The 23268-nt window shown below is 40.8% G+C and overlaps 2 protein-coding genes across 3 annotated transcripts in view; one reads left to right on the top strand and one right to left on the bottom strand.

Moving 5' to 3' along the window:
• Positions 1-2134: 2134 nt before the first annotated feature.
• On the top strand, positions 2135-7339 carry LOC110531584 (purine nucleoside phosphorylase). The gene is made up of 6 exons (XM_021614853.3): positions 2135-2478; positions 4177-4346; positions 4554-4657; positions 5022-5197; positions 5305-5495; positions 5647-7339. Exons 1-6 carry the CDS (start codon positions 2456-2458, stop codon positions 5862-5864), a joined length of 882 nt encoding a protein of 293 aa, XP_021470528.3. The 5' UTR covers positions 2135-2455; the 3' UTR covers positions 5865-7339.
• Positions 7340-7541: 202 nt separating this feature from the next.
• The window catches only part of LOC110531583 (calpain-1 catalytic subunit), a 34862-nt gene continuing 19135 nt past the window's right edge, over positions 7542-23268 (bottom strand). The window contains exons 5-22 of one of the 2 annotated variants that reach the window (XM_036987391.2): positions 19378-19511; positions 18956-19124; positions 18741-18824; positions 18446-18531; positions 14892-14966; positions 14585-14745; positions 14098-14258; positions 13929-13940; positions 12775-12986; positions 12611-12650; positions 11735-11800; positions 11590-11647; positions 11249-11313; positions 10998-11066; positions 10750-10828; positions 9239-9355; positions 8966-9024; positions 7542-8636 (exon numbers count right to left, since the gene is read on the bottom strand). In XM_036987391.2, coding sequence (XP_036843286.2) covers positions 8610-8636; positions 8966-9024; positions 9239-9355; positions 10750-10828; positions 10998-11066; positions 11249-11313; positions 11590-11647; positions 11735-11800; positions 12611-12650; positions 12775-12986; positions 13929-13940; positions 14098-14258; positions 14585-14745; positions 14892-14966; positions 18446-18531; positions 18741-18824; positions 18956-19124; positions 19378-19511 — 1674 coding nt within the window. In that variant the 3' untranslated portion in view covers positions 7542-8609. Of the gene's footprint in view, positions 8637-8965; positions 9025-9238; positions 9356-10749; positions 10829-10997; positions 11067-11248; positions 11314-11589; positions 11648-11734; positions 11801-12610; positions 12651-12774; positions 13941-14097; positions 14259-14584; positions 14746-14891; positions 14967-18445; positions 18532-18740; positions 18825-18955; positions 19125-19377; positions 19512-23268 lie in introns of those variants that run through there. The other variant, XM_090183609.1, reaches the window with a different exon arrangement.

The raw sequence follows: 23268 nt of genomic DNA, 5'->3' as shown, positions 1-23268 counted from the left end.
TCATTACAGAAGTCACAACACACTAAGTCTGTGTCCTCAGGCCCACACAACACTACCACATATCTACAATGCAGAAATCCATGTGTGTGTGTGTATAGTGCGTATGTCATTGTGTGTATGTGTGTGTGTGTATGCATGGGTATTGTGCGTATGTTATCATGTGTGTGTGTATGCCTGTGTCTGTGTCTACGTTTGTGTTGCTTCACAGTCCCCGCTGTTCCATAAGGTGTATTTTTATCTGTTTTTTAAATCTGATTCTACTGCTGCATCAGTTACCTGATGTGGAATAGAGTTCCATGTAGTCATGGCTCTATGTAGTGCTGTGTGCCTCCCATAGTCTGTTCTGGACTTGGGGACTGTGAAGAGACCTCTGGTGGCATGTCTTGTGGGGTATGCATGGGTGTCCGAGCTGTGTGCTCGTATTTTAAACAGACAGCACAGTACCTTCAGCTTGTCAACACCTTTTACAAAAACAAGTATTGATGAAGACAATCTCTCTTCCACTTTGAGCCATGAGAGATTGACATGCACGTCATTAATGTTAGCTCTCCGTGTACTTTTAAGGGCCAGCCATGCTGCCCTGTTCTGAGCCAACTGCAATTTTCCTAAGTCCCTCTTTGTGGCACCTGACCACACTACTGAACAGTAGTCCAGGTGTGACAAAACCAGGGCCTGTAGGACCTGCCTTGTTGATAGTGTTGTTAAGAAGGTAGAAACCAGGGCCTGTAGGACCTGCCTTGTTGATAGTGTTGTTAAGAAGGCAGAGCAGCACTTTATTGTGGACAGACTTCTCCCCATTTTAGCTACTGTTGTATCAATATGTTTTGACCATGACAGTTTACAGTCCAGAATTACTCCAAGCAGTTTAGTCACGTCAACTTGCTCAATATCCACATGATTCATTATGAGATATATTTGAGGTTTAGGGATTAGTGAATGATTTGTCCTAAATACAATGCTTTTAGTTTTGAAAATATTTAGAATTAACTTTTTCCTTGCTACCCATTTCGAAACTAACTGCAACTCATTGTTAAGTGTTGCATTCATTTCAGTCACTGTAGTAGCTGGCGTGTACAATGTTGAGTCCTCCGCATACATAGACACATAGGCTTTACTCAAAGCCAGTGGCATGTCGTTAGTAAAGATTGAAAAAAGCAAGGATCCTAATCAGCTACCCTGGGGAATTTCTGCTTCTACCTGGATTATGTTTGAGAGGCTTCCATTATAGAACACCCTCTGTGTTCTGTTAGACAAGTAGCTCTTTATCCACATTATAACAGGGGGTGCAAAGCCATAGCACATACGTTTTTTCCAGCTGCAGACTATGATCGATAACGTCAAAAGCTGCACTGAAGTCACACAAATGACTGGTGATTGGCTGAGAGAAATTGATGATAAAATTATTGTGGGGGCTGTCTTGTTAAAAGTGCTGTGCTTGCTGAAAGTAAATTCTGGTAAAGTTCAGGTTGCAACATTTTTGCTCATGTTTTCTTTGAGCCAATCGGTGCCTAACCCAAATAATGCAATAATAATCGGTGGGGTGTGATGAGACAAGTAAATGGAGTCACATGTGAGTTATGATATTCCTGTCCAGGCTGCTGAGTCACTTCCTTATGGGTCTGTGCTTTCCTGGATTCTTGTAACCTCCCTACCCCATTGAAGTTGAAATGTAAAGTGGTTAAGGTAAGGGTTAAGGTCAGGGTAAGATTAGCCGGGTTAAGGTTAGGGTTTAGGTTATGGACGTCCCAAGGATTCTGGATAGCACTAACCCTTCCTTATGGGAATCCCCATCATCGTATCTAAAAATCTATGAAAGTGCTGAAAAATAAACAAGATATTAGGATACGATTTGTTACTGTCCCTTTTGTGAATGATCAACAGCAGACTACTCGTTTGACACATTGCATAGCCTATAGGCATTAGCCTAGGCTACACCCCTTGGTTTCCAAATATTTATTTGAACATTCTGACTATTCTGAAGGGGTGTGTCAGGTTTTGGGTGAGAATAAATTAACTCAAACAGACATGGAACATATTTCTATCAGACACCATGCATTCCTCCTGTCCAGAATTGCGTAGTTTTAACGTGTGCGGTATGGTCCAATCCAAACGTCCGGATGTATTTGCGTCACCCAGGAGGAGGGGTAACAGAGAAGGGCTCGGGCTATAATTGCACAGTTGCATTTGCTGACCAGATACAAGAGCATCTACTATAAAACTGTTAGTTAGAAGACTACTATACAGCTCAACGGTTTTCAAATGAATGATTTGACCATTTAGATCATCTAACATTATTTAAAATACCACTTTAATTTATTTATTTGAAATTTTTGTTTTTTTAAGGATTTTTTTCCGCAGAGGTTTTGCCGCCAGTCAAGTCTATCTGCTGCTGTTACATTGAGCCAATTGATACGTCGCTGCTTTTGAGAGGATTCCAGTCGCATTACTTTTCAGAATGTTTCCAGAGTCAAGTACCGGGTGAGTAGCCTAGGTTATTATTTCATTCATTCCATTCATGTTCTAGACGCGTTCTTTACATCTTGTTCCGCGGGCAAGTGCGTAGGGGGACATTGCATCATTCTATCGTTGTATTTTACCTGCCAGTACTTACCCGCTACTTTTATTCACACGTGGTGCTACTGTAGGACTAGTATAGCATATGGTCAAGTGTGCACGTGGACTATATAGTAGTGTTTATTTTTAGATGAGACCCCCGAAATGGGTTTGTGTAGCTCTGGCGATTCGGCGTCAACGTTACATGCGCAATGGGCAGCAGATGGGACAAGCGGGGGGGGGGGGGGGGGGGGCTACTAAGATCAGTGAAATGTAGGCTAAACTGACAACGGAGTGAAAAGCATAAATCTCAACTAGCAAGCAAGTCGCAGCAATGAAGACCGCGAAGGGGTGGGGGATTCTGGCAGGGGGAGATTTTCTGCACAACACCTGACAAGATTTTGTATGGGCTACGAAATGAAGTGGGGTTCTTGAATGGGATAGGGGAAGTGAGGTACACGCGGGTTACATCATTACTGAAAAGGAATAACCAGATGTACTGCTGTTTTTAAAAACCAAAATTATTGAGAAAAATCTAAATAGTCATTATATTTCAACATAATATTTGATTAAATCATGTCGGTATTATATACTGAACCGAAATATTTATAAATACTCATCAAATGTAATTCACACTTCCTATCCTGGAGGCATATTTCAACATTTGCGCTATTCAGAAATGGCTTCGCCATTTCCTGGTTTCTCAAATTTGCCCAATTTCTGTTTATGTGACAAACAGAGTAGAGGACCATTGTACCGTCTAAACTGCTGTGAAATATATTTTCCAAAACCCAAAATATTGTTATTTCAGCTTTTTGAAGCCGATGTATAAAACCGAAAGTATAAGATGCGAAAACGAAACCTGAGATCAGAAAGCATAGCAATAGCGCACATAATGCACATTTCAATGAGAACGACAGATTTATAACACACATTTCTATGTGTATTTGGTTGGGTCAACCCAAAAAGGTATGTATTGTCGCGTTAATTAACTATTTACTAACTGAAAGGTTGCTGGATTGAATCCCTGAGCTGACCATGTATAAATCAGTCGTTCTGCCCCTGAACAGGCAGTTAACCCACTGTTCCTAGACCAGTTAACCCACTGTTCCTAGACCAGTTAACCCACTGTTCCTAGACCAGTTAACCCACTGTTCCTAGACCAGTTAACCCACTGTTCCTAGACCAGTTAACCCACCGTTCCTAGACCAGTTAACCCACTGTTCCTAGACCAGTTAACCCACCGTTCCTAGACCAGTTAACCCACTGTTCCTAGACCAGTTAACCCACCGTTCCTAGGCTGTCATTCAAAATAAGAATTTGTTCTTAAAATAAGAATTTGTTCTTAACTGACTTGCCTAGTTAAATAAAGGTTAAATAAAAAATAAGAGGAGGACTCAGGCTGAGGCAGCGTGACTCTGAATGAATGTGTGTGTGTGCGCACATGCACGTGTTTCAATGGGCACACACACACTTCAACTTCCCATAGACACTCTGACACACCCCAGGGCATATCAGCTATGTGTCGTGATAGCATCGACCATCACATCTGTTATTTTAGAAAGTAATAGTAGAAGTAGGTATTTTATTCTAACCTACAGTATATCTCCCTCTGTGTTTCAGGATCAGCTATGAGGACTGCAAGGGCACAGCAGACTGGCTGTTGGCCGAGACCTCCGTTCGCCCCCTGGTGGGCATTGTGTGTGGTTCAGGAATGGGAGGACTGGCTGACATGCTGAAAGACCAGGTGGCCTTCAACTACAAGGACATCCCCAACTTCCCCCAGAGCACAGGTGTAATATTATGCCTGTCAACTTGTTTTCTTGTGTGGTGAATCGGCATTGCAGATGTGTAGGTCCAAGATTATCTTGGTCGTGTCTAAGGAAAACCAGGAAAAACTCAAGTTATAGCCTATGGAAAAACACATGGTTCCATAAGATGTTTTCTGATTGGTTGCCGTGTGTCGTCGGTGCATTCTAATTGGTGGTTGTGTGTTACAGTGGATGGACATGCTGGTCGCCTGGTGTTCGGGATGCTGAAGGGAAGGCCATGTGTGTGCATGCAGGGTCGCTTCCACCTCTACGAGGGATACGCCATCCAGAAGGTACGTCTATCATGTCTGTTTACTACCTAGTGACTGTGGCAGGCAGACATCCGCTGCTCTTTCCATTACTTCACATGATATGTAGAGAAGATATATTCTTTGTTTTTCCTTTATCAGGGGCAATGTGCTTTACAACACCAGTTGAATACAGGTCACATATGACCACGTTGTGTTTTTTACGCTCTTGTGTGTCATGTATGAATTGTTTTACTGAAAAAATGATTCAATGTTAGTTATAGAAGTTTTGAGAATACAAACTTAGCATATCAAATCAGGAATCCTGCAATAGAGTATTCATGTATTAGCTGTACATTGTGTTGTGTTCTACCGTTTGTGATGAATTGACCATGTGTTTGTGTTCTAGATCACCCTGCCCATGCGTATCTTCAGCTTGCTGGGTGTTGAGACAGTAATCCTGACCAACGCTGCTGGCGGTCTCAACCAGGACTTCAAGGTGGGAGACATCATGATCATGAAAGACCACATCAACATGCCTGGGTTCGCTGGCAACAACCCACTGTCTGGACCTAACGACGACAGGTAGGCTTGGCAAGCTTGCGTGTTGTGTGTGACAGAGAGAATTTTGTTGAACTTGTTTGCACGTGCAATAGTTGTGGCATTGAGGTTTAACCCTCCCTCTCTCCTAGGTTCGGCGTGCGGTTCCCCTGTATGTCTGATGCGTACGACAGAGAGCTGCAGCAGCTGGCTGTGGATGTGGGACAGGAGCTGGGCTACGGTGACTTCCTGCGTGAAGGTGTGTACTGTGTCCTGGGCGGGCCCTCGTTCGAGACCATTGCGGAGTGTCGCATGCTGCACAAACTGGGAGCTGACGCTGTCGGTACGTCTCCTCTCTCCCTGCCTCCCTGCAATAGTTTAATCAACACCTTCACAATGCATTGGAAATATTGAACTCAAATTGTTCTCTTATATTGAGTAAAAATATAATTGATGCAGCTCTCTCTCTCTCTCTCCCTCTCCCCCTCCCTCAGGCATGAGTACAGTTCATGAGGTGATTGTAGCGCGTCACTGCGGCATGCGAGTGTTCGCCCTGTCCCTGATCACCAACAAGGCTGTGATGGACTATGACAGTGAGGAGAAGGCCAACCACAAGGAAGTCCTGGAGACAGGCCAGCACCGCTCCATCCAGCTGCAGAAACTGGTCTCTACCATGGTCACTCGCATGGAGTACAACAACACCAACGCCTAAATGAACGAATGGAACCAACCACCAATCTTATAGAAATATATTTCCTACAGTGGGCATCCCCATTCAAGTCAGTGGGTAGCTGACGGGTTGGCTGGTGTCCATTTTGAGTGTACCAATGAAGGGTGCAGTCAAATTGCTGTGATCTGAGGGGCTATTTCCCTTCTAGGAATTATATTTCTATTGTGAAACTGGCCCTGAATCAGTAGAAACCGACCGCCTTGAAGCTATGAAACCCAATGACCTGCGTTTGACTTTAAAGTGCCTGATCTGAGAGCTGTGTGAAACAGCCACTTACTGGCTGACGCCTCACCCTCAGTTGTTGAGTCCCTCTCACTTTTTAAAACATTCTTCCTATTTTTTTAAGCTAGTGTACATTCCTGCCGTGAGCAGCTCTACGGGCGGATTCTATTTTAGTTATTGTTTTTGTTATTGTTGCTATTATTATTGTCTATTAGAAGATGGTGTTAATTTAATATTGATCTGCAGATGTAAATGTCTCGATTTAACGTAACAGTGAGAACGCGATGAATCTGCTGTACATGTCTTAATGTGTGTATCCTGTCTATAGATGTACATGTCTTAATGTGTGTATCCTGTCTATAGATGTACATGTCTTAATGTGTGTATCCTGTCTATATTTAACGTAACAGTGAGAACGTGATGAATCTGCTGTACATGTCTTAATGTGTGTATCCTGTCTATAGATGTACATGTCTTAATGTGTGTATCCTGTCTATAGATGTACATGTCTTAATGTGTGTATCCTGTCTATATTTAACGTAACAGTGAGAACGCGATGAATCTGCTGTACATGTCTTAATGTGTGTGTCCTGTCTATAGATGTACATGTCTTAATGTGTGTATCCTGTCTATAGATGTACATGTCTTAATGTGTGTATCCTGTCTATAGATGTACATGTCTTAATGTGTGTATCCTGTCTATATTTAACGTAACAGTGAGAACGTGATGAATCTGCTGTACATGTCTTAATGTGTGTGTCCTGTCTATAGATGTACATGTCTTAATGTGTGTATCCTGTCTATAGATGTACATGTCTTAATGTGTGTATCCTGTCTATATTTAACGTAACAGTGAGAACGTGATGAATCTGCTGTACATGTCTTAATGTGTGTATCCTGTCTATAGATGTACATGTCTTAATGTGTGTATCCTGTCTATATTTAACGTAACAGTGAGAACGCGATGAATCTGCTGTACATGTCTTAATGTGTGTATCCTGTCTATAGATGTACATGTCTTAATGTGTGTATCCTGTCTATAGATGTACATGTCTTAATGTGTGTATCCTGTCTATATTTAACGTAACAGTGAGAATGTGATGAATCTGCTGTACATGTCTTAATGTGTGTGTCCTGTCTATAGATGTACATTAGCCATCATGAAGTATTTATTTCTGCTCTTGTCCTTTTTTTAAAATATGAATGTGGCTACTAAAGTTTATTTATTCATGTGATCAAGTCTTCTGTTTTAATTGGGGGCAATTGGCCAATTTATTGGTCGATGACACTCCCGTGTAAAATGTTGTCCAGAAAAGATTGAGGAAGCAACATGAGAATTATTCACAGGTTGATATTAACAATGGGACTCATTCCATGAGTCTGATATTCATTTTTAGCCTCGCTCAAAACCCCAATAATGACATATCCACATTAATATAATTGTGTACAGAAAGTTTTTTATTAAAGTTTTGAAAAGATAGATATAGAGAAGTTAGATCATTCCATGATAGATGGCATAACAAGTCCAGAGTGTACATGGTAAACAACAGTCGTGTGATTGTATTTAAGACATTTTGGCATTCATCCACACAGGAAATGTCAGCTATAGTGTAATGGTAATATGAGTGTCATACTGCTTCTGCTCTCCTCAATATCAGTCTATTTGGCAAGATGGGAAAATGTCTCAATCGATACTTTCAAAGGTTTGTTTATTTCTCTTTCCGCCAAGATACGTGCATTTTTCTCTACCTTCATAGAGGTTATATAGCTCCCCTACATCAATACATCTGACATCACATGCATCAGCTTCAGGCCTGCTATTCCAATCAAATCAGTCATCCCTTGTAACCAACATTCAAATACAAAAATAACAATCAAATGATTTATGTTCCCCTTGAACACTGAAAGATGAGATAAAATAAAGGCATATCCTTGAAGTCTGTGGCACCCCCCCCCCCCCAGCAGCATTACTATTGTTTGTTTTTCCATTGAAAAGTATTGATATATCCGACTATGATAAAACTGTCATGCGGGTGATTCGATTCTCTAAGGATGATCAAGTACTTCCGAAAAACAACAGCGCTTTGCCCCCTCTCTGCAGAGGAAATCATTTGACCCAGCAAACTCCATACTAACACCACACCCTTCACCTATTACTGACAAACACTGGCTGCTGAAAGGAAGCCGCCATGTTGAAAATATGACACAAGGCATCAATGAAATTTGGCATAAGATGTAAACAAACAGTTTAGGCAGTTTCCTTCCTATCCAATAGGAATCAGTATAAAAATCTCCCACCAACTTTTATGTTGCGGCCCCCTCTGTTTCTAAGGTAACAGGCAAGGCTCTAGCACACGATGACCCGCATACTAAATGTTGTAAACATTCCAAGAGTTTTTAAAATCCATGGACCTCTGCAGCGTGGAGAGGAGGGTCCAGGGAAAGGCACTTCTGAAAGGACATGAGTGCAGCCTGGTGCCGTAACATCAGAGGGTCAGTCCATCTCTAGGCAAACATGGTCAGGCTGATCCACTGCAGATAGAAGGTGGAGAGCGAAAGGAGGTAAACAATCTGACCACTGCAAAAATAAATCCCAACTTCCCTCCACTCTACAGAGGGGATAGAAAAACAAATCTCTCCCTTTTCCTGTCGGTGGAGGCTGCTGGGGGGAGGACGGCTCATAATAATGGTTGGAATGGAGTCAATGGAATGGTATCACACGTGGTTTCCATTGGTTGATACCATTCCATTGACTCCATTCAAGCCATTACTATGGGCCGTCCTCCCCATAGCAGCCTCCACTGGTTCCTGTATACACCAGGTAAACAGATGAGATTGATAGAAATGTGAGATCTTCAGACCTGGAAGAAGTTGAGTTGTATGACTCCATCAGCATCTGTGTCCAACGTCTTGAAGGTCTCTGTAAAGTAGTGGAGAGAGAATTGTAAGAAATCGCTATCCTGTTTTCAAGCGCTCATAAATGTACAGTACGTCATATAATCATGCAAATACATATTATTATTCTCAACAGTCAAGACTATGACAAGTATTGTTTGATGGCCAATTTGAAGTGAGTTTATTAATACAAGGACTTAATGGGGAAAAAGGTATGGAAATATGACAAAATGACTCACTGAACATGGTCTCCAGCCTAACCAGGCAGGTAACAAAGTTGTCAAAGTCAACTGCCAGGTCGGCCTCAGTGTAACGCAGTATGATCAGCTGGAACAGGTGGTTTGTCAGCTTGAACCCTGGGGAAATAACACACAGACCAAAGGTGGGAACCATTTCAATGCTAGATATGCTTTCATAAAGATCCCGTGGGTCAGACTGCAGGTGTCCGGTGTAGTCAGGTGTCCGGTGTAGTCAGGTGTCCGGTGTAGTCAGGTGTCCGGTGTAGTCAGGTGTCCGGTGTAGTCAGGTGTCCGGTGTAGTCAGGTGTCCGGTGTAGTCAGGTGTCCGGTGTAGTCAGGTGTCCGGTGTAGTCAGGTGTCCGGTGTAGTCAGTTGTCCGGTGTAGTCAGGTGTCCGGTGTAGTCAGGTGTCAGGTGTAGTCAGGTGTCCGGTGTAGTCAGGTGTCCGGTGTAGTCAGTTGTCCGGTGTAGTCAGGTGTCCGGTGTAGTCAGGTGTCCGGTGTAGTCAGGTGTCAGGTGTAGTCAGGTGTCCGGTGTAGTCAGGTGTCCGGTGTAGTCAGTTGTCCGGTGTAGTCAGGTGTCCGGTGTAGTCAGGTGTCCGGTGTAGTCAGGTGTCCGGTGTAGTCAGTTGTCCGGTGTAGTCAGGTGTCCGGTGTAGTCAGGTGTCCGGTGTAGTCAGGTGTCCGGTGTAGTCAGTTGTCCGGTGTAGTCAGGTGTCCGGTGTAGTCAGGTGTCAGGTGTAGTCAGGTGTCAGGTATAGTCAGGTGTCCGGTGTAGTCAGGTGTCCGGTGTAGTCAGGTGTCAGGTGTAGTCAGGTGTCCGGTGTAGTCAGATGTCCGGTGTAGTCAGGTGTCCGGTGTAGTCAGGTGTCCGGGTGTAGTCAGGTGTCCGGTGTAGTCAGATGTCCGGTGTAGTCAGGTGTCCGGTGTAGTCAGGTGTCCGGTGTAGTCAGGTGTCCGGGTGTAGTCAGGTGTCCGGGTGTAGTCAGGTGTCCGGTGTAGTCAGGTGTCCGGTGTAGTCAGGTGTCCGGTGTAGTCAGGTGTCCGGTGTAGTCAGGTGTCCGGTGTAGTCAGGTGTCAGGTGTAGTCAGGTGTCCGGTGTAGTCAGATGTCCGGTGTAGTCAGGTGTCCGGTGTAGTCAGGTGTCCGGTGTAGTCAGGTGTCCGGTGTAGTCAGGTGTCCGGGTGTAGTCAGGTGTCCGGTGTAGTCAGGTGTCCGGTGTAGTCAGGTGTCCGGTGTAGTCAGGTGTCCGGGTGTAGTCAGGTGTCCGGTGTAGTCAGGTGTCCGGTGTAGTCAGGTGTCAGGTGTAGTCAGGTGTCCGGTGTAGTCAGGTGTCCGGTGTAGTCAGGTGTCCGGTGTAGTCAGGTGTCCGGTGTAGTCAGGTGTCCGGTGTAGTCAGGTGTCCGGGTGTAGTCAGGTGTCCTGGTTTGTATGATTGAATACAAAGAGTGATGATTCACTACAAAGGAAGTGGGTCGTGGTTTAAGGAAAGGAGGGACTGGGCTGTACTTACCTGCTGCCTCCAGAGCCATCCTCATCTCATAGGAACTCATGGTGCCTGACTTGTCCAGATCAAACTTACGGAATATAGTCTGGAGAGAGAGAAAGAGAGAGGAAGAAGACAAAGATAAAGAAACTAGTGGAATGGCTCTACCAAGACTAGACAAGGAACACCAACAAGGAACTCATGAAGAGAGAGAAGGCTCAGCTTCACAGAATGACTCAGGTGAATAGCAGAACAGATGTTTAAACTAATCTCACCAGGTATCGTTTGATCTTCTCCCACAGCACATGGAACTCTGTCAATCCCAGTTTACCACTACCATCAGTCTGAAGGACACGGTCAAGGAACCTTGTTTAAAGAGCTATAGACAGTCAGACAGAGGCAGAGAGACCAGACAGACAGACAGACAGACAGACAGACCAGACCAGACCAGACAGACAGACAGAGGCAGAGAGACAGACAGAGAGGAGTAATACTGTATAAAAATGCATCAATACACCAAGGATACGTCCATCAGGTTGATCATAGTCCGACAGGAATCTGGTCCAAATCCATCTGTTTTCAGATCTTTGTCTGTATCGGAGAGCGAGAGAGAGAGCGAGAAAGAGAGAGGAAGAGAGAGATAGGGGAAGATGGAGAAAGAATGAGAGAAGTGGAAAAACACGTTTTTGCGTTTTCGAACTGCACCTGTAATATCTAAATCCAAATATTTACATATTTCCACTGTAAAGTTTCTGCATGGAAGGACCGACAGTTTAGGTCTCTGCTGAAGGCATGTGGCTGGGTTTTAGTCACACATACAGATACAGAGTAGAATGCTGTGTACTTATTCTATTCCTGTGGACTCACGCTTGGTCATGATCCTGTTCAAAATAGTCTGCAGCTCTGTGGCACTGATCTCCATGTCCTGTAGGCCGAACAGAGAGACCATGAGAAAAGACTATGTCAGACCCTTCACTCTGCTCTACCCTCATTGCCCAACACGACTCCTCACCTCTCCAGCCAGTTGTCTAAACAGACTCTTGAAGCCAGCGTCGATCTGGCTCTCGTCCAGCTCGGTCTGAAACAGACAGAGGAATGTAAACTCACAGAAGAATGTAAACTCACAGAGGAATGTAAACTCCCAGAGGAATGTAAACTCACAGAGGAATGTAAACTCACAGAGGAATGTAAACTCACAGAGGAATGTAAACTCACAGAGGAATGTAAACTCACAGAAGAATGTAAACTCACAGAGGAATGTAAACTCCCAGAGGAATGTAAACTCACAGAGGAATGTAAACTCACACAGGAATGTAAACTCCCAGAGGAATGTAAACTCACAGAGGAATGTAAACTCACAGAGGAATGTAAACTCACAGAGGAATGTAAACTCACAGAGGAATGTCAACTCACAGAGGAATGTCAACTCACAGAGGAATGTAAACTCACAGAGGAATGTAAACTCACAGAGGAATGTAAACTCACAGAGGAATGTAAACTCACAGAGGAATGTCAACTCACAGAGGAATGTAAACTCACAGAGGAATGTAAACTCACACAGGAATGTAAACTCACAGAGGAATGTAAACTCACAGAGGAATGTAAACTCACAGAGGAATGTAAACTCACAGAGGAATGTAAACTCACAGAGGAATGTAAACTCACAGAGGAATGTAAACTCACAGAGGAATGTAAACTCACAGAGGAATGTAAACTCACAGAGGAATGTAAACTCTTCACTTTGATTAGTTTAGGAATAGTGTATAAAAAATGGACTCCCTAATACCTATATAGTGCACTACTTTCAACCAATGCCCTAATCAAAAGCACCACACTATTTAGCGAATTAGGTGACATTTGGGACACAACCCATGTCTCCTCCACTCACCTCTACTGGTAGTTCAGCTGTGACATCATCATCCAGCTCCCTAACAGACAGAAAATAACACAAGTATCAATATCCTTCAATCAAATGCATCACCTTATACCATCCACAATTTCCATATCAACCTATCATATTTCCTGTCCACTTCTCACTTCTCCATCACTCACTCATAGTTGGCAGGTTTCTCAGAGAAGACCCTGAGGACGAAGTCTCCCTCCTTCTTGGGTTCAAAGGTGGAGGGGACAATGATGTACTCCCCGGCAGGCAGCTGGAAGCGAGAGCTCACCTCTCTCAGGTTGATGAAGAGCTCAGAGCGGGCGCTGGAACCGTGCGTCAGGAAGAAGTCTCTCTTCAGGTGGACGCCTGATTTACCCATGTACTAAGAGGACAGAGAGAGTAGTGGGAAAATCCTGTGAGGGAGGTGAACTCACTAACACCTGACCTCTAACCTCTAACCCTTAACCCCTGATCTGCCCACATACTAAGGGCAGGGGAAAGCAGTATGAGTGAGTTAGTTAAACTAGGTGAACCTAACCCATGTACTAAGAGGATGGAGAGGAGGGAAAGCTCTGTGAGTGAACTCTAACCCTTGACCTCTAACCCTTGATCTGCCCACATACTGAAAAGAAAGCACTGTGGGCAAGTTAGTTCACTTCAGAGAAGTTGAGTTCATTGCACCCCCTTCTAGGTGAACCTAACCCCAACTGTGAGGGAAGTAAATATCTAAACCCTTGACCTCTGAGCTTTGACCTTAAAGAGGCAATCAGCAGTTGAAACAATAACAAAGCGTTTTCCCCATCCCCATTTCAGTAAAACGCTGCGGGACGGTGCTGGAGAAATGTAAACACTCACAATTTTTGACTATGGATGCAAGGAAAGACCATCCATGATATAGAAATGATAGTTTCAACTATGTTTAAAGGCTATTTGGTGTTTGTTTAAATTGACTTTGTTCACAAACATTGAAGTAAAACAAGCTGATATGTTGGGTTCTGATGGGGTGACAGTTGAACTAAGCTCATGATTCATTTCTAAGTTCTATTCTTCAAGGCCGGCCTACATACCATAATGCCTACATACCATAATAGTCAAAAAATGGATGCAGCAACTGCAGATCTCCCCTTTAAGACCACATTGTTGCCACAGCATGAGGAGAATTTCACTTCTTCAGTTATGACACACTGTCCAAAAGGTTTTAAAGCACTCTAAATATCTAGCAAATGGACCAACAGGATCATAGTTATGCTGGACTCTTAGAGCTTATCACAAGATTAACTTACAACCTAACGTCAAAGAATACTGGCCAGCAGAATATACATACCTCATTAGGAACCTGAAGAGAGACACAGAAAAGATAGGAGTTAGATAGAAACATCCAGTCAATTCTACTCGTTCAAAAACAGTTTCTTGGACAAACTGTCGTACTCCCTTGCTTACACTTTAAAACTCAATGAAAAAAGTTTAACCAGCTACAAAGATCAGTTTCTTGCCTCGTAGATGGCGAAACCGATGGTCTCCATGTCTTTGCCCTCCTTGCGTTTCTTTCTCCGGTCCTTCTGCATGAGCGCCACCAGGAAGCTGCAATCTGATTGGCCGGCTGTGTCGGGGTGCTGCAGGGCAACCTTGAATTGCGGGTTGATCCAGAATGTGGCTAGGGATTGTGGGAGAAACAGTTATTAGAAGAATCTAGAGAAGGAAACATTTTAATCAACTGTTTATTAGACACCATTTCTTTATCCTCACGCATCCAGTAGAAGTTGCTTTTAGGTACATATCTAGCTTCAGCCTACCCTCCCACATCGTAATCTTAACCATGGGAGAAAAACAATTCCTTTACTCAGCGACTAGGAGTAACTGTCTTTATCCTTCTCTCTTTGCTACAGCCTGCCTGGGCCACTTCCCTCTCTCCTCTGCCTCCTTCTCTGCCTGCTTCTCTGCCTCCTTCCCTGCCTCTTTTTTTCCATCCTCCCTCCTCACCAGGGAAGTTCCTGCAGCCCCCAGCCGTGCTGCCTGACCTCCACTCCCCCTGGTAGACGGCTGAGCTCCACTTCTTCTGCTGGGTGGCCTCCAGAGCGTCTGCTGTCAGGTTGCAGATCTCCAGACGTGTGAACTCAAGCAGGAAGTCACTGAACGACATCCTGATAGAAGGGAGGGAGGGAGATGGAGAGTCGGTCAGGTATACGATGCATTAGCGCACACATACTCTCAAGTATCATACCGATCGGCCAATAAGACATCCGACTTGGTGTCACACATACATACACATAAACACACACACACTCACCAGAACTCTCCGTCCTCACTGCAGTTCTGGAGTCGCCCTCTGACTGAGCGGTCAACACCCTCCCACTCTCTGGAGCTGAAACATCCACAATGAAAACACATCACTGACTGTATTTCAACAACAAATAGTAGTTATATGATATGAAAGCTATAAACTCACTAGATATGCTATATGATATGACAGCTATAAACTCACTAGATATGCTATATGATATGACAGCTATAAACTCACTAGATATGCTATATGATATGACAGCTATAAACGCACTAGATATGCTATATGATATGACAGCTATAAACTCACTAGTTTTATCATATATGATATGACAACTATAAACTCACTAGTTTTATCATATATGATATGACAACTATAAACTCACTAGTTTTATCATATATGATATGACAGCTATAAACTCACTAGTTTTATCATATATGATATGACAACTATAAACTCACTAGTTTTATCATATATGATATGACAGCTATAAACTCACTAGTTTTATCATATATGATATGACAGCTATAAACTCACTAGTTTTATCATATATGATATGACAGCTATAAACTCACTAGTTTTATCATATATGATATGACAACTATAAACTCACTAGTTTTATCATATATGATATGACAACTATAAACTCACTAGTTTTATCATTTTTGATATGACAGCTATAAACTCACTAGATATGCTATATGATATGACAACTATAAACTCACTAGTTTTATCATATATGATATGACAACTATAAACTCACTAGTTATATGATATGTGATATGACAACTATAAACTCACTAGTTTTATCATATATGATATGACAACTATAAACTCACTAGTTATATGATATATGATATGACAGCTATAAACTCACTAGATATGCTATATGATATGACAACTATAAACTCACTAGTTTTATCATATATGATATGACAACTATAAACTCACTAGTTTTATCATATATGATATGACAGCTATAAACTCACTAGATATGCTATATGATATGACAACTATAAACTCACTAGTAATATGATATATGATATGACAACTATAAACTCACTAGTTTTATCATATATGATATGACAACTATAAACTCACTAGTAATGTTATATATGATATGACAACTATAAACTCACTAGTAATATGATATATGATATGACAACTATGAACTCACTAGTTTTATCATATATGATATGACAACTATAAACTCACTAGTTATATGATATGACAACCATAAACTCACAAGTTATATGATATGACAGCTAAAAACACTAATTATATGATATATGATATGACAGCTAAAACCACACTAAATATATGATATAATCTCACTAGTTATATTATATGACAACTATAAACTCACAAGTTATATGATATGACAACTATAAACTCACTAGTTATATGATATATGATATGACAACTATAAACTCACTAGTAATATGATATATGATATGACAACTATAAACTCACAAGTTATATGATATGACAACTATAAACTCACTAGTAATATGATATGACAACCATAAACTCACAAGTTATATGATATGACAACTATAAACTCACTAGTCATATGATATATAATATGACAACTATAAACTCACTAGTAATATGATATATGATATGACAGTTATAAACTCACTAGTAATATGATATGACAACTATAAACTCACTAGTAATATGATATATAATATGACAACTATAAACTCACTAGTAATATGATATATGATATGACAACTATAAACTCACTAGTAATATGATATATGATATGACAACTATAAACTCACTAGTTATATGATATGACAGTTATAAACTCACTAGTTATATGATATGACAGTTATAAACTCACTAGTTTTATGATATATGATATGACAGTTATAAACTCACTAGTTTTAGCATATATGATATGACAGTTATATATGATATGACAGTTATAAACTCACTAGTTTTATGATATATGATATAACAGTTATAAACTCACTAGTTATAAGATATACGATATGAAAGCTATAAACTCACTAGTTATATAATATGACAGTTATAAACTCACTAGTTATATGATATGACAGTTATAAACTCACTAGTTATATAATAAGACAGTTATAAACTCACTAGTTATATAATATGACAGTTATAAACTCACTAGTTATATGATATACGATATGACAGCTATAAACTCACTAGTTATATGATATGACAGTTATAAACTCACTAGTTATATAATATGACAGTTATAAACTCACTAGTTATTTAATATGACAGTTATAAACTCACTAGTTATATGATATGACAGTTATAAACTCACTAGTTATATGATATACGATATGACAGCTATAAACTCACTAGTTATATAATATGACAGTTATAAACTCACTAGTTATATAATATGACAGTTATAAACTCACTAGTTATATAATATGACAGTTATAAACTCACTAGTTATATGATATGACAGATATAAACTCACTAGTTATATGATATGACAGCTATAAACTCACTAGTTTTATGATATATGATATGACAGCTATAAACTCACTAGTTTTATGATATATGATATGACAGCTATAAACTCACTAGTTATATGATATGACAGCTATAAACTCACTAGTTATATGATATGACAGCTATAAACTCACTAGTTATATGATATGACAGCTATAAACTCACTAGTTTTATGATATATGATATGACAGCTATAAACTCACTAGTTATATGATATATGATATGACAGTTATAAACTCACTAGTTTTATGATATATGATATGATAGCTATAAACTCACTAGTTATATGATATGACAGCTATAAACTCACTAGTTATATGATATGACAGCTATAAACTCACTAGTTTTATGATATATGATATGACAGCTATAAACTCACTAGTTATATGATATATTATATGATAGCTATAAACTCACTAGTTATATGATATGACAGTTATAAACTCACTAGTTTTATGATATATGATATGACAGCTATAAACTCACTAGTTATATGATATGACAGTTATAAACTCACTAGTTTTATGATATATGATATGACAGTTATAAACTCACTAGTTTTATGATATATGATATGACAGTTATAAACTCACTAGTTTTATGATATATGATATGACAACTATAAACTCACTAGTTTTATCATATATGATATGACAGCTATAAACTCACTAGTTATATGATATGACAGCTATAAACTCACTAGTTATATGATATGACAGTTATAAACTCACTAGTTATATGATATGACAGCTATAAACTCACTAGTTATATGATATATGATATGATAGCTATAAACTCACTAGTTATATGATATGACAGTTATAAACTCACTAGTTTTATGATATATGATATGACAGCTATAAACTCACTAGTTATATGATATATGATATGACAGTTATAAAATTAAAAATCTATAAGTTCTGTACAGCATTTTTAATCAATTTTAGAATAAGGCTGTAATGTAACAAAACGTGAAACAAGTCAAGGGGTCTGAATACACGGTATATGACACATGATATGTAATATGAGAGGTGTAAAGTGAAGCTTCTGTCTCGTACTTGTCACTCCAGGCCCCAGTCCACTCTATCTCTCCCCAGGGGTTGCGAATACGGACCAGTTTGGTCTTATTCCCCCTGTACACCACCTGATGGAGAAGGGATACCTCATTACACAGATGTTTAGTAGCTGGGCAAATCACCAGCCTTGAGTCAATCAAACTGATGCAAAGAGAAACACATTGGTTTCAATGCTGTCTTTTCTGTCCAATCGGATGTAATTATCGTTCTCTCTGTTTAGAACCCCACTAAAACAAACTGGGATTATCGTCTTAGTGTCAATCAAACATTGGCTCACCTCGTCGACCCCTGTCAATGAGTAGGCGTGGCCTTTCACTAGCTTCTTAAAGGTCACGGCCTCCATGTCATGACTGCCGGTGATCTGGGGATAGAGAAAGGACTCGGTCAGGGAAGACACACCCACACAAACGCAGGCACACACACACACACACACACACACACGTACAAACACTGCTACATGTGTCGGTTCAGCGTATGGGTATTGGTACTGACGTCTATGGAGCAGCCCAGCAGTGAGCCTCTCTCCACGGCCCGGCTGATGATGCTGTAAAGATCAGAGGGCGCCTTCCTCAGCTCGAACATCTCCGTCACTCCTCCTGTGAAGTCCTCAAAACCCTCTGACGTACTGCCTCCCGACAGAGCCTCATAACAGCCATTCAACCTGCAACAAGGGTTGACAATTATGTGTCAAAAGTCTATGTAAGACCACAAATCACTCTACAATAAGCATACAGACATATAATTTTATATTTACATTTTGGTCATTTAGCAGACGCTCTAATCCAGAGCGATTTACTGATATCATAACACTCACAAACATATACATAGACAGAGTGAAAGAAATGCAAAGCCCACATTTACATTTGAATTATTTTAACCACCCTCTTCTCCTCTCCTCCCTCATCCCTCCTTACTTGGCATAGGCCTTCTCCAGCAGGGCGCTCCAGAACTCTCCTCCCTCGGCAGAGTGGACAAACAGCAGCTTCCCATCCTTCACCGGCAGCCTGTCATCGATCACCACCTCCACCCACTCCCCATACTGCCAGAACTACAACACAGAGACACTAGGGAGTTTATAACCATCTCAGAACTACAACACACAGACAGTAGGGAGTTTATAACCATCTCAGAACTACAACACACAGACAGTAGGGAGTTTATAACCATATCAGAATTAGAATGAAGAGTAGAGTAGAATGAAGGGAGTTGTCTCTGGAAGCTGATCCATGGTAAGTTTTACACAAGGATCATATTCATGTTACTATACACACCAAGAGTGAATACACAGAACATTGAAGAAGACAAAAGAAGAATCCCCTCCCCCGAGGATAAGCAGGGAGTTTATGATCACTAACAGCCAATGACCACCAGAGGTCAGAGGTGGCACTAGAACCAGCTCATCGTAGATAGAGCTCAACAGGGGAAATAAGGAACTAAGACTGAGGTAACAACCAGAGGAAGTCATGGTGGGTTCCATGTAGCCTGCCTACACCACTGTGATGTCAGTACGCTTTTAGAGGGAGAAACACAGGCTGCTCAGTAATGTATCATACTCCTCAGCTGCATGCAGTTGACTGATGTAATAACGGCAAGGCAACACAGCTCCACCAGACCAGATGAGGGAAACCAGGGCCAGGTACAGTATCTATGAGGTACATAGATGGGAAACACTAATGGAACCACATTGAAGACATTTTTGTCAGAACCAGAAGCCACAATGACACTTACGAGAGTGCATGAGTGTGTGTGAATGAGTGTGTGTGTGTGTGCGTGCATGAGTGTGTGTGTGCGTGCGTGCGTGCATGAGTGTGTGTGTGTATGTGTGCGTTTGTGTGTGTGCCTGTGAACGTGCATGAGTGTAAGTGTGTGTGTGTGTGTGTGTGTGTGTGTGTGTGTGTGTGATCAAGATCTCAGCAAAAAAGAGTGTATAAAATAAATACTACTAATACTGAGCAATATTGCATGCTCAAAAATATATTTATTTTACACTAGTACAATTGCTCACATAGATATATTGTTTACTCAAGTAGCTTGTTATTTCTAAATACGATAGGGGTCAAAAGGATTGCTACCCCTGTTTCCAATACCAAAAATACATGGAACATTATATAGCCCTTTTCAACTTCCTAACGGCACTTTACAATTGTAGAAACGAAACAAAAAAAACAGAGATAAATAACAGGCAATACCTTTCAACTGGGGCTTCTTCTGAAATGTTTTATGGGATTGGAGAACACACATCTTTCCAGATCCTCGATATCCTTCGTCTGCTCTTACGGACTGTCCTTTTCAATTCAAACCACAGGTTTTCAATGGGGTTCAAGTCCAGAGACTTGTTGCAAAATGGCGATTTTGTGGTCAACTAACCATTTCTCATGTCTGCTTGGTGTTATTGTCTTGCTGGAAAATGCACCTGTGGCCAAGTGTCAGCCTCCTGGCAGAGGTAACCAGGTTTTGGGTAAAAAATCCTCAGACTTGGTAAAGTTCATGAAGCCGTTGATCTTAACAACTTCCACAGGACCAGTGGAAGCAAGACTGGAACCCCATTGAAAACCTTTAGTTTGAATTGAAGAGGGGAGTCCATAAGGGCAGTTGAAGCACATCAAGGATCTGGAAAGATTCTGTATGGAGGAATGGTTTAAACTCCCCCCCAACGTGTTCTCCAATCTTATAATCCCAAGGGCAGGGTGCTAGAGTATTAAAAACAAGGCTGCCAATCATTTGGACCCTCATCGTTTTTAGATTATTTTTGTATTACTTGTTTCAAGACCCAGTGAAGTCAACATCTGATGAAGTGTGATTTTTTTATCAGTGTTATTTCCCGATAGTTGCTGGTTGAAAATACAATCTAGACAGGACCTTCTAATCAGCAGGTTTTCATGGGACTAAGGTTTGGCATTCCATGGTGATATCACCACGCAGTCAATTGATTAATAGACCAAATACAAGGAGAGTTCCAAAGCTCTCAGCTTTCCCCTCCCCCACCCAGACCACTCCCAGACAGTGATAGAAATATTCTTGCTTGATCATTTTTTGTTGCCCATTTTAATGGGAGTCTATTAAAGTAAGGTACTTTAATTGTGACCCAGAAATGATCTGATATTGATATTCAAACCGCTGCATTAGGCCTTTAAAACAAATCTATTTAGCTGATAAATTGTCTTAATATATAAATAAACTGAAAATAACTCAAATAAAACTGATCTTGCTGGTTCATCCCCATTGTTTAGGTTGAATGCATTTAATGCCTGCTCTGTGGTTGTCCCATTAGGCAGGGGATTTTGAAATCAACCAAACTGCAAAGACTTATATTAGCCAACAGCTAAACCAGGGCGTTGTAAAAGCAGTATTTTTTTTCACCTGCTAAACTGGAAATGCAACTTTTGGTCAGGACTTGTCTGACACAGAGAAGCACCACAACCCTCCCTCCTCCACAGACACACACAAGAGGGGGAATCACACTATGATCACATTTCTGAATCTACGCTATTAGCCTTTACGGGGCATATCCTAACTTCCACTCAAAGTCGAACGCATTGATGACAATAAGAGACGAAGTGAACATTTTATGTTGGTGGAAGTTAGGACTCATTCCTATCACAACTATATCTCAATGTATCTATTTAGCAGAGTTGGTGTCTGATCCACATAAATCCAATCATTTTGTGAACTGAGTTGTATGCCAGTTCAATGGACAGTATCATTTGAACTTAAATTCACCCCAACGTTATCACAACAATATTTGACACACCTGTGGTGCCTACAAGAAAGTAAACCAGCAGCACTTAAAGGAACTTAACGTAACTGTCAAGCGTTTCCAGATTTCTATGAAATATGACCTATAATTAATTCCAAAAAAGGCAATTACGTAGGTGGAAAAGCAGATTTCCGTGTTGTAATGGTGGGGCTGTATACCTGTTATGAAAAATATGAATGCGAGTAGATTGCTGATTGGCCAGCTCACCCAATGAGGTTGGACGATGTCATTATCTTTGAGGAAATAGCAAGCATTTTTTAAATGTTTAAGATACAAGTTTGAGGTTGTTGAAGTGTTTTTTTCTCAAATGTATGCTTCGGCCACAAATACGAGTATAAGATGAGTCAAAAATATTATTTGGGTATGAGTTAACAGAATATAAACTTTGAAAGGGGTATTTTCACTGGACAGTTACTTTAAACTTTAAACTTTTTCACTGGACAGTTACTTTTCACTTTCTGATCAAATCAAATCAAATGTTATTGGTCACATACACATGGTTAGCAGATGTTAATGCGAATGTAGTGAAATGCTTGTGCTTCTAGTTCTGACCGTGCAGTAATATCTAACAATCTAATAATTTCACAACAACTACATTATACACACACAAGTGTAAAGGAATGAATAAGAATATGTACATATAAATATATGGATGAGTGATGGCCGTGTGGCATAGGCAATATGCAGTAGATGGTATAGAGTACAGTATATACATATGAGATGAGTAATGTAGAGTAGGTAAACATTATATGAAGTGGCATTGTTTAAAGTGACTAGCGATGCATAAGAAGGTGATACATAAGGTTTGAGTAGGAGGTTTGGTTTTGTGTACAAAGCAAAGTTCATTTAATAAGGCCTGGCAAGAAGCAGGAAGAGGTTCCTCGGTTCTGTTACGATGTACTCAAATCCTACCTAGGTGTATTGTTTGCAGATAAAGTGTTTATAACTGGTTTATTACTCAGTAACTGTGATAGTCGAGATTTTGACTGAACTATCTGTAAATGTCAAGCAGAGAATTTAGGCAGCTAAATATTGAGACCTTTTAAAA

This window comes from Oncorhynchus mykiss, chromosome 9 (assembly GCF_057628025.1).
Source record: "Oncorhynchus mykiss isolate SJ-2025 chromosome 9, ASM5762802v1, whole genome shotgun sequence".
NCBI lineage: Eukaryota > Metazoa > Chordata > Actinopteri > Salmoniformes > Salmonidae > Oncorhynchus > Oncorhynchus mykiss.
The sequence above is the reverse complement of the archived record's forward strand: the minus strand, read 5'-3'. Positions and strand labels throughout refer to the sequence as shown.

Excerpts from the sequence above, each read along its gene's own strand:
- LOC110531584 (XM_021614853.3), top strand. The coding sequence starts at position 2,456 with ATGTTTCCAGAGTCAAGTACCGG. Across the intron at positions 5,198-5,304 it reads TCTGGACCTAACGACGACAG|GTTCGGCGTGCGGTTCCCCT; the intron begins GTAGGCTTGGCA and ends CCTCTCTCCTAG. Across the intron at positions 5,496-5,646 it reads ACTGGGAGCTGACGCTGTCG|GCATGAGTACAGTTCATGAG; the intron begins GTACGTCTCCTC and ends CCCCTCCCTCAG.